Source organism: Tamandua tetradactyla, chromosome 9 (genome assembly GCF_023851605.1).
Source record: "Tamandua tetradactyla isolate mTamTet1 chromosome 9, mTamTet1.pri, whole genome shotgun sequence".
NCBI classification, from domain to species: domain Eukaryota; kingdom Metazoa; phylum Chordata; class Mammalia; order Pilosa; family Myrmecophagidae; genus Tamandua; species Tamandua tetradactyla.
The window spans coordinates 9234546-9246286 of record NC_135335.1 but is presented as its reverse complement, the minus strand read 5'-3'; the positions used below and the strand labels follow the sequence as shown (position 1 = coordinate 9246286).

Here is an 11741-nt window from a genome sequence, read left to right as displayed (position 1 = left end):
CCCTTCAGTTCATCCCTGGCATGGCTGCTCTTTAGGATTCAAGCTTCGGCTCTGAGAACATCAGAGGAGAGCTGCCCAGGGGAACAAAAGCCGCTCATAGCTCCTGTGGGTGGCAACCCCAGGGGTGCCAAGAACAGAGCTGGGGAATGAGCGAAGCGAGGGGTACCCCGGGGGCAGGGGCAGTGCTGTGACGTCAGACTCCAGCCTCTCCATCCTGCTCAGCCTTCTGCAGCCACTTTGGGCTTGGCGTTTCCTCTCCCTTGACCTTCCCCTAGGGTCAACCCAGCCCGGCCCAGCCCGGCCTGGCCCTGTCACTTCCCCTGGAGCTGGGACAGACCATTTGGACTGACTTTTTCATTTCTTTATTTGGTACAAATTTCCTTTTCCCTGACCTCGTGACCATGCCGCCTGAGAGCCGGTCACAGTTGCAGGCACACGGGCCTCGCCCTCCGGATCAGACTTGCAGGGCCTCGACGGTCCTGAGTATGAAGCTAAACAAGAGGACACAGAGCCAGGGGACGGAGGGGGAGAAGCCAGCGCCATGCCATGTTGTCCGAGCTCCTGCATCAAGCTGGCCTGAAGCTACCCTCCCACCTGAACCTGGAGCCACGTTTATCTTTTTTTTTCCCCCTTAAACCAGTTTGAGCTGACTTTTCTGCCATCTGCAACCAAAATGGTAAGGGCCTGAAGCAGGACAGCAGCGTTGGGCTGAGACACAGCTCAGGTAGGAAGGAAAGGAAATTTCTGAGACCAGCCGTGTGCACTTTGGCACGTGAGGTCACATCTAACTTCCTGATGCGCCCTGTCCACAGGCTCCAGGGGTCCCAGGGCACCGGCTAAGCAAGGGAGCAGGATCTGCTGGGGCAGGTTGGGATTCGGGGTGGCACCCAAGTGGGTTCTCCCTCCATAGGCCATTGGGAAGACAGGAGCGGAGCAGAACCCAAGTAAGATGCAGGGATGGAGAGAGGTTGATCTGAGAGCCACCAGCTTACAGCTCACTACCATCAACGCTGCAGAACTGGGAGGGGGCGAGAGGCTGGTGAAGGAGAGAAGGGGGCGGGCAAGACATGGGTCATGGAGAAAACTTCAGGCAGTACTTGTGCTTAAAGCTCAAAGATATTCCAGAGCAGAATAAGCAGAGTGTTGGGTGGGACTGGCTGGCTTGGGTGATAAGGGAGGAGGGAGGAGGGAGAAAGTGGTGGCAGGGAGATGCCAGGGAGACCAGAGGTAGAGCTGATACCCACTGCGTGTGGGAACCAATCAGCAACACCCAGGCATTTAGGAGGCTGTGTCACCCCTGTCCTTGGTCATTCTCGGTTTTCTGGGCCTCAATGGCCAAATGTGTCTCTGCTCTGTCTGGGTCTATCCTGGAAGGGTCCCAGGGGCCTAGGAGCTGGCCTGCCCTCAGACCAGCTTGGCCAGGCTCCAGATTTCCCCACCTAGACCCACCCACCCTGCTCAGGCTCTAAGCTCCCAGCAAATCCCTACCCTGGCATCTGCCTGACAGCTGAGCCCTGCAGCTGCCTAGGCCAAGGGGCCCCTCGGAGGTCTCAGGGGCAGCTACTTCCCCGTGACCCTGCTGGCCCTGATCCCTGCACCCGGCTGCCTTGCTCCCAGATCTTCCCAGGATCTGAAGCATCACGTGCTCAGAAAGAACTGGAGACCTCCAGGGCTGAGTCAGCAGGCCTCGCCCTGTTCTGGGCCCATGAGGAGCCTGGAAGGGAGAAACAGGATGGGTCAAGGCAGCCCCTTGCAGCTGTCAGAGGAAGCAGCTCTCCCACCGAGCAGGGACCAACGCCTCATCTGACGAATAGGAGGAGCACTGTTCATGGAGTCTGCAATCACTCTTGCCCCCATCAATGCTGGACCCTGCTCGCTTTGGAAGCTGGGAGATCCTTTCCCGCCCCCCGCCCCCTGCCACCGGCCTCCCCCACCACAGAGAGGGGCTGGGGAGGCCTCGGGATGTCGGAGGCCCCAGCGTGATCCCCCAGTTCCCAAGTCCCCCGTCCCCTGAAGACGCACGTCCTCCTCCAATTTTCTGCTCCTTAGAATATTTCTGGTAACAGCAGCTGCCTCTGGGGATGAGTATGGAAGGCCTTGTGCGGTCAAGAACAGGACTTAAGAGAATCCTATATTGTCTACCCACATATCCTGCTTGAATTTTTTTACTGTGTGCAGAGATTACTTCATAAGAAAGGAAAAAAATATGCATATATAGACATATAGACAACTTTCCCTTCTGCCTTGCCAGCCCTTGTATGCAATAAGCAGCAGCACCCTTAGCCAGTAAATGTTTCTAATCTCCACTGCCCTGTGAGGGTGTCTCCAGGTTGTCCTTAAGGGCAGGGACCTGTCCTGTCCATTGTTGTCTCTCCAGTCCCTTTGGAGGGCTGGCACCTAGTTGGATTACACTGAGGAATCACGAACCATCCTTCTCTGGGATATGGTCACCAAGCCCCAGAGCCCCTCAGCTCCCAGGCCTGGGTGGGGACCTGTTCTCAGCACGGGGATTTAGAGAGGAATGAGAGAGACAAAAACCCTGCTGCCTTCTGGAGCTTCCACTCCAGTGCAGAGACAGACAAAACAACCCGTACACAAGTGAACGCTCTAGAAAATCAGGTGAAGACAAATGCTGTGGATAGGACCAAGCAGTCCAAAGGGAGAGGGGGCTCCAGGGAGGCTGGGAAGGGCTGCTCTGTGTGTCACAGAGGTCATCAGCTCCCCGCTCTCCTAAAAGCCCCCTTCATGCTGTCCCCTACCATTGGCTCGTTCATTCATTCATTCATCAGTATGAATGAATGAATGGGTGACACACATTCCAGGGAGGCAATGAATCACATGACTCCTGGACAGAGAAGAGAGAGGGTGTTACAGGGGGACCTGGAATTGCCTGTGGGTCGGGAAACTGAAGGGCTGGGTTTGGAGCAGAGGGAGCCAAGAGGTGGCCTGGGGCTGGAGAAGCCAGCAGAAGCCCTGCCCAGGCCCTGTGGCCCCGGAAACTCATGAGCAGGGGCCTGTCGCCATCAGATTGGCGTTTTCCACGGTTCACTGAGTGGCGTGGAGGATTGGTGAGGTGGGCACTGGGGGTGACACCCCCCAAATCCTCCATCTCGCTCGGTGCTCCCATCATCCTCCCAGTCACCCAAGTCATAAGCCTGGAGCTGGTCCTGACTGCTCCATCCCCATCCCCGCAGGCCTTGGGGACCAACCATCACAAACCCCAAACTTTCAACCTCATCTAACCTCCAGCTCTCCAGGCCACTCCTGCCGCTGCAGCTCAGGGCCACATTGTGTCTCTCTCTTGAACCGATTGTCCCCAATGTGGCCCCGGCCTCCAGTCTGGTCTTCCTACAGTCCCCCACTCTTCAAAGTTGCCAGAGCGACCTTCCTGGGCAGTCTGCAGGTGATTCACCGAAAAGGAAATATGCATGGCTCTCAAGCTTGTGGCAAGATGGCCAACCTCACTTACCACATGAGAAGGGCAAACTAGAATGTCACCAAGCTTCACCTTTCAGACTAACAGAAGTCAAAAGGATGGAGAGGGCGCACGGGTGGTTCAGTGGTAGAATTCTCGCCTTCCATGCAGGAGACCTGGGTTTGATTCCCAGACCATGCACCACCACCACCCAAAAAAAGAATGCAGAACCAGGGACCAGGGAGGCCAAGGAGAAATGTACCTATCGTGCATGTGGGGGCTGGTACGTGGCACACCTGAGAAGGGCAAGATGACAAGAGCCGACAAAATGACCCCCAGGGCCGTATCTAGGAATCTCTTCCACAGCTGTGCCCACGCACGTGGAAAAGGCGTTTGTACACAGTGGCTCCCCAGCGGCCCTGCCTGTCATAGGGAAAGGCTGGAAACAACCTGAGGATCCATCAGCTGAGACCTGCTTAGGGGAATCTTCTACTACACCCTTGAGCTGGGTTCCTAAAAGAGGGAAAGCAAAGGGATGTCTTGAGAATGACCTGCTGTACTTTTTGTTATTTAACTTTATACACTTTAAACATATCCAGCAATTGCCCATGATTTTTCTTTTACGTGGACTTAAAGTACTTATATGATGTCAGTAAAAAAAAAAAAAAAAAAAGAGGGAAAGCAAGGACTGGCTCAGCTATTGACATGGGCTGTTCTCCAAGATAAAAAGTTAACTGACAAAAGCGAGGTGCAGAGCAGCGTGAATCGGCTCAACAGAGGGGGTTTCTTGGAGTCCCTGCTGAGTTGCCCCCACTGCCTGGCGATGGGGACAGCCCCACCACCACCACCGGGGTCCCCAGTGCTTTGGTGCTGTACTTATCTAAATATCGCCATTTGTGAAAACAGGAAGGGTTTTGCTTATATATGCAAAGAATATCTCTGGAAGTGTTTATAAGAAACTGATAACTGGTTGTCTAGGGGGAGGATAATTGGATGCCTGGGGACAGAGGCATGAGAGAGACTTTACCTCTTGTCATTTTTAAATTTTGAGCCACATGAAAGTATTGCCTCAATCAAAAAAGTAATTTAGACAACAGCAACAAAAAAATCCATTTTGGCCATATTTTACCCCTAGAGAGTCTCGATTCCCTTCCCACTGCATTTAGCAAACTATCATGGGCCACTTCCTGCCTACAATTCTTTAATGGGCAAGATTCTTGATGGCAAGTGACAGAAACTCAACCCCAACTGGATTAAGTAGAAACTGGTTGGGTGCCTGTAATGGGGGTCTGCTTCAGGTATGGCTGGATCTAGGAGCATAAGAAATGTCACTGAGATTCACTCTCTTGACACTCATTTTCTCTGTGTTGGCTTTATTTTTAGGCTAGCTCTTCCCCGAGTTGCAGAGCTGGTTGTCGGGGAAACCTGGGCTGGATCCTAGCATTTGTAAACCTAGCAGACCCAGCAAGTCCCTGGGCTGAGGCTTATTGGCATCATATGCCTAACCCTGTGACCTATATTGGCTAGGCCTGGGTCTCAGACCCACTTCCACTTCTGGGGTGTGAGGTCAGTCACACTGGAGACTGGAAAATTAAGGGGCTGTCAGCAGAATAAGGATGGATGTTGGCAGGGGAAACAGTGGTCATCTGCTGCCCTCTTGGACCTTCCTCCTCTCCTATGCCTGGACATACTGGATATCTCTTGTTTTCTGGTCACACACATGCTACTGTTCTCACGCTTCCTGACTTTGGCCTTTGCCCAGCCTCTATTCTCTCTAGTGTGTCCTTTTCATTCTGTGTACAGCAAACTCCTACTCAACCATCAATACCCTGTTCAAATATCACCTCTTCCTGGAAGCCTTCCCAACTTTCCCTCTAGTTTTCCTACCTCCAGTAGAATGAATCCCCCTCACTTTGGTTCTCTTTGGTTCTTAGTTTAGTAAACAGCCCCCGAAGGAGGCTCCCCTATGCTGGTCCTGGTAGAAATCAGTGAGCCAGAGCTGGTCTCTGCCCTCAAACACCTCCATAAGAGCATTGATTACGCTGTTTTAGAGTCAGTTGTCTGTCTGTCTCCTTTGGGATTTGATGAGCTCTGAGGCCTAAGGCCCAATCCTGGTCATCTGTGTCTTCTCTAGTCCAGCACAGCCTTAAGCACAGGATGAACGCAAAGATGGGTTTTCAGAATGAGTAATGGATGACAGGGTGCCTTGAAGGGGTGGGAAATGATGAAGACAGGCTCTGCTGAATACAATTCGTTCCCTTGGCCAAATGACTACTGTGGGGCTTGCATGTTCCCAGAGGCCTCTAGGAGGAAGTGGCTGGGACTGACCCTGCTAGGACAGGGCTGTCACCATTCTGGAAACCCCCGAAATCCAGACCTGGGGCCAAAATCCTGCCCTAAAGGAAAGTACCCCCAGCAAGCTGCTGTCACCCCAAAGCCCAAAAGGCAGGGGCATTAGCTGGAGGTAACTTCAAGCTTGACTTCTCACCTGAAGTCTCAGCCCATGCCTGTGAGTGAAGGAGGGTGAAGAGCAAGGCAAGCAGGGCTGGAGTTGGCAGGAGCCCAGGAGAGGAAGGAAACAAGAAACAATCAAGGAAAAATGCAACCCATGGGGCCCTGGAAGGTGGGGCCAGGCTGGACCTAGGAGGCTTCCTAGGGGTGGACAGAGCTCCTTCCCTGCTCCCTGCCACGCTGGGGCCCGGAGAGGGAGCAGCTGGGGTGTCTCCCAAGAACTGGTCTCCTCTCTGATCCTCCCTTGGATGCCCCACCCCCACCCCAAAGCATCACAGCCCTTCCCTGGGACTCTCAGCCCCCAGACCTGCCCCCACCCCTTATCCCACCTGCTTCCCAAGGTGGGCGAGGCTGTAGAGAGGGGGGTTGCAGTGTGGGTTACTTTCCCACTGGTCCTTCCCTCCTCCCCGCCAGCCCTGGGAAAGGGGGCTTCCAACTCCATCCCCCGGGGCCTGTGGGGGCTGGGACAACTGACCGGGCGATTTCCAGGAAGAAGCTAGGAGCGGAAGGAAGGGCTGAGTCAGTCGGCGTGCATGATTATGGTGGGGGAGAACAGACGTGGGGTGGGAGGGGGCCGAGTGGGCCCCTGTCGGGGCTGGGGAGAGCTCCAGGCTGAGAAGGAGGCCAAATCTCCCACTCCGGGTGTTTCTCCTTCACTGCCTGCCCTCCCCCAAACCCTTTCTAAGGGCCCTTCCCACTCCCGCCCCTCAACCACCGGGGTGCCCAGGAGCCCTTCCAGCGGGGACCCCGGACCCTGCACATGGCGGGGGCGGCAGGGAGAGGTGTCTCTGGGTTCGGCTGGGCAAAGGAAGTGACACCACCAGAAATGCAGGACACGCTGGCCATTTCCGCGGCTGGGACCCCAGGCCTCGCACACTGCCTGAGAAGTTGCCTTTTTAAAAAGCCAATTTCAGGGCGTTGTATGCTTAGGGCTAACAGAAACAGAGTTTCTCTTGGGGGACATGACAAAGTTTTAGTACTAGCTGGTAGTGATGGGAGCACAGCATTGTGATGTCATGCACAGCTGAGTTGTATATTGAAAGCCATTATGATGGGAAATATGTTGTACATATGTTACTACAATAAAATTTAAAAAAAAAATTCTTTAAAAAGTTAAAATGGAAAATTTTATATGTGTGTGTTACCATAATAAAAAAAATAGCCAACTTTAGTAAATGAGATCCTGTTTGATAATTGCAGGGCTCCCACGGCAAGGTGAGGCATAGATGGGGAGACCCAGTAGGAGCCAGCAGCGCGCCTGCGCCCCACCCCCCAGGCCTCCCTGGTGTCCACATGGCCTCCCCTGCCAAAGGGCATGACGTCACCTGTGAGTGGGGGTTGCACTGCCCCAGCGCACCTGAGGATGAAGTGAGCCTGGCCTTGTCAAGTGCAGACCCCATCATGCCGGCTTTGTTAGAGCCCCGTGCTCTGGCTGATGGGAGGTGAGCTGAGAACTGTGCCCCGAGTAGGCCCAGGTGGCCAGGCCAGCCCCTGCTGTAACATTCCCATGAAGCTCTCGGGCGCCTGTGGGGCTCTGTGTTCCCGTTAACAAAACACAAGGCCCTTGTCTTGTTTGGGTGATGGTAGCACAACAATGTGATGTAATGCACACAGAAAGGAGACTCAGAATGGGACTGTCCTTTGCCTGTGGCCACAGAGCCGTCAGTAGCAGAACCAGCTCCGAAACTCAGCTGTGCTCAGGACCCAGCAGGGAGCTGTCCCCTCCCTCCCAGGGCTGTCCTGTGGGGTGACAACTTCCGGTGAGGAGCCTGAAGGAAGGCGGGAGGGCCCAAAGCTCCCACAACCTGCCACTTCCAGGCTGAGCCAAATACCCTCAGTGACACACCCCCCCCCATTCCCACTTCTATTTCCAGCTCTGTCATATGGGGATAAGAATGGCGGCTATGAAAAGACTTGAACAGACACTTGTCAGAAGAGGAAATACAAATGGCCAAAAGGCACATGAGAGAGGCTCAACATCCCTGGCCATTAGAGAAATGCAAATCAAAACCACAATGAGGTGTCATCTCACACCCACCAGAATGGCCATTATCAACAAAACAGAAAATGACAAGTGCTGGAGAGGATGCGGAGAGAGAGGCACACTTATCCACTGTTGGTGGGAATGTCAAATGGTGCAACCACTGTGGAAGGCAGTTTGGCGGTTCCTCAAAAAGCTGAATATAGAATTGCCATATGACCCAGCAATACCATTGCTAGGTATCTACTCAAAGGACTTAAGGGCAAAGACACAAATGGACATTTGCACACCAATGTTTATAGCAGTGTTATTTACAATTGCAAAGAGATGGAAACAGCCAAAATGTCCATCAACAGAGGAGTGGCTAAACAAACTGTGGTATATACATACGATGGAATATTATGCAGCTTTAAGACAGGATAAACTTATGAGTCCGGCGTGGTCATGGCGGCAAACGCTACCACCAATCCGTCACAGCTCCTGCCGCTAGAGCTGGTGGACAAATGTATAGGATCAAGAATTCACATTGTGATGAAAAGTGATAAAGAAATTGTTGGCACACTTTTAGGATTTGACGACTTTGTTAATATGGTGCTGGAAGACGTCACTGAGTTTGAAATCACACCAGAAGGAAGGAGAATTACAAAATTAGATCAGATTTTGCTAAATGGAAATAATATAACAATGCTGGTTCCTGGAGGAGAAGGACCTGAAGTCTGAATGGATTTCCTTGACTGATACTTGATTCTGTTTCGTTCATAATGGCAGCAAAATGGAAATTTATTTTACCTTTTCACTGTTTAGAGTTTACAAAGCTAAGTTTCCTGTTAAAGGGAAGTGTTTTGAAAATGCATTGTAAATGCCAATTTTTGTACGTTATTCATGTTTATCTTGGGAAAAGAAGACAGCAGTTTACTGTTTGAAGACTTAAAAAATAAAGGCATATTTGGTTAAAAAAAAAAAAAAGAATAAACTTATGAAGTATGTAACAACATGGAAGGACCTTGAGAACATTATGCTGAGTGAGACTAGCCAAAAACAAAGGGACAAATACTGTATGGTCTCACTGACATGAACTGACATTAGTGAATAAACTTGGAATATTTCATTGGTAACAGAGACCATCAGGAGATAGAAATAGGGTAAGATATTGGGCAATTGGAGCTGAAGGGATACAGACTGTGCAACAGGACTGAATATAAAAACTCAGAAATGGACAGCACAATATACCTAACTGTAATACAATTATGTTAAAACACTGAATGAAGCTGCATGTGAGAATGACAGAGGGAGAAGGGCTGGGGACATAAATGAAATCAGAAAGAAAGATAGATGTTAAAGATTGAGACGGTATAATCTAGGAATGCCTAGAGTGTATAATAATAGTGAAATGTACAATGTACAAATTTTAAAAATGTTTTTGCATGAGGAAGAACAAAGGAATGTCATTACTGCAGGGTGCTGAAAATAGATGGCAATTAATATTTTAAAATGTCACCTTATGTGTGAGACTAAAGCAAAAAATGTTTATTTGTTACAAAATTTATATTTTGACTAGTGCATTTCCTAATATAACTTATGTAGATAGTTTGATTGAACACCATAAGTACTTGGAATCTCAGGTAGGACATGAGATTTTGTTGGTTTGTCCAGAGTGATGCCCCGATGAATCCCAGAGTGATACGATCAGTGAGTGGAAAAGTATTTGCAAAGCCCCCTTCGGGGAATGGTGAGAACTGGGAGAAATTCAACTTCCCCAAGTCGAATTCTTGATATTCTCACAAGCAGTGTGGACAACCAAAGCTATAGGCTGAGCCCCCAGTCTTGGGGTTTGTTCAAATGAAACTTAACCCCACAAAGGATAGGTCAAGTCTACTTAAAATTTAGGCCTAAGAGTCACCCCCAAGAGAGCCTCTTTTGTTGCTCAGATGTGGCCTCTCTCTCCAGCCAACCTGACGAGCAGTCTCACCACCCTCCCCCTCTCTGCGTGGGAAATGACTCCCAGGGGTGTGGACCTTCCTGGCAATGTGGGACAGAGATCCTGGAATGAGCTGAGACTCAGCATCAAGGGATTGAGAAAAACCCTAGAATGAGCTGAGAATTAACATCAAGGGATTGAGAAAACCTTCTCGACCAAAAGGGGGAAGAGTGAAATGAGACTAAGTGTCAATGGCTGAGAGATTCCAAACAGAGTTGAGAGGTTATCCTGGAGGTTATTCTTACGCATTAAGTAGATATCGTCTTGTTGTTCAAGATGTAGTGGAGAGGCTGGAGGGAACTGCCTGAAAATGTAGAGCTGTGTTCCAGTAGCCATGTTTCTTGATGATGATTGAACAATGATATAGCTTTCACAATGAGACTCTGTGAATGTGAAAACCTTGTGTCTGATGCTCCTTTTATCTACCATATCAACAGACGAGTAGAACATATGGAATAAAAATAAATAATAGGGGGAACAAATATTAAAATAAATTTAGTTTGAAATGCTAGTGATCAATGAAAGCGAGAGGTAAGGGGTATGGTATGGATAATCTTTTTTTTTCTGTTATCGTTTTATTTCTTTTTCTGTTGTCTTTTTATTTCTTTTTCTAAATCGATGCAAATGTTCTAAGAAATGATGAATATGCAACTATGTGATGATATTAAGAATTACTGATTGTATATGTAGAATGGAATAATACGTTGGTGTTTTTGTTTGTTGTTCATTTTTTTGATTAATAAATTAAAAAATAATGAAAAAAAAATGGCGGCTATGCCACTTCCCCCAGCTCTCGGGAGGACTGAAGGGGCTCAGGGGCAGGAGGCACTTGATAAAAGGCACATCTGGGCCTGGGTGGGTGGGTGCTCAGGCGTGCTACACAGCTTTGCCCGGGGCACGTACTGGGCAGGTACTGTCCATCACACACACTCACAAGCACACATACACACACACAACCTGCCCCAGGCCTCAATTTGCCTCCAAGCTACTAGGCCTATCAGGCAGAGTTGGCCCACCCTCCACCCTGGGTAGTTGAGGGAGGGGTGGGGCAGGCCTGGGGGGTTCTCCGGATTAAAACCCGAAACCTCCCGGTATTAGTTTTTATAATAGCTGTAACAAACAACCACACAAACTCGGTGGCTTAAAACAGCACAAACCTATTATCTCAAAGTCTGTAAAATGAAGTCAGATGCGAGTCTCACTGGGCAAAAATCGAAGCGCCAATGTGGCTGCAGCGCCTTCAGGAGGCTGCTGCCCCTTTCCTGGCCTTTTTCCAGCTTCTTGGGGCCTGCTGGCATTCCTTGGCTTGTAGCCTCTTCTTCCGTCTTCAAAGCCAGCCTCTTAGCACCTCTCTAGCCATTCTTCCATCATCAATCCGATCTCTCCTTCTCTCTCCTTCTGCCTCCCTCTTCTATTTTTAAGGTCCCTTGTGATTCCATTGAGGAAATTCAGGATGATTTCCTCATTTTTAAGGTCAGCTGACTGGCAAGTTTGCCATGCAATGGAACATATTCACAGGCGCTAGAGATTAAGATGTGGGCATCTGTTGGGGCTGGGGGGGGCATTATTTTGCCCACCACATTTCTCTCCTCCCATCATCCCCTCCCTCCTGGCTCGGTCGTCCCCCTCCCCCAGCATCCTTCCTGTCCAGTTGGTTTGGGAAGCCTTCCTGCTCTTCCTCCCCAGCATGGAAACCTTTACCATCTGCCACCACCCTGGTCACACAGTACTGTCACTGCCATCAGTCTGGAGAGCGAGTGCCCCAGCACCACTCCTTCCAACTCTTCCTCTGCCTAACTCTAGCTAGCACTCAGCCACCTGGAACGGCGTCACAGGTGGAGGTGGGGATTGCGTGC

General features: G+C 50.4%; 1 protein-coding gene across 1 annotated transcript; it reads left to right on the top strand.

Annotated features, from left to right (window-relative positions):
• The first annotated feature begins 8318 nt into the window (after positions 1 to 8318).
• LOC143645853 (U6 snRNA-associated Sm-like protein LSm5) lies at positions 8319 to 8890 on the top strand. The gene has a single exon (XM_077114961.1). The coding sequence runs from the start codon at positions 8352 to 8354 to the stop codon at positions 8625 to 8627; it is 276 nt and encodes a 91-aa protein (XP_076971076.1). The 5' UTR covers positions 8319 to 8351; the 3' UTR covers positions 8628 to 8890.
• The last annotated feature ends 2851 nt before the right edge of the window (positions 8891 to 11741 follow it).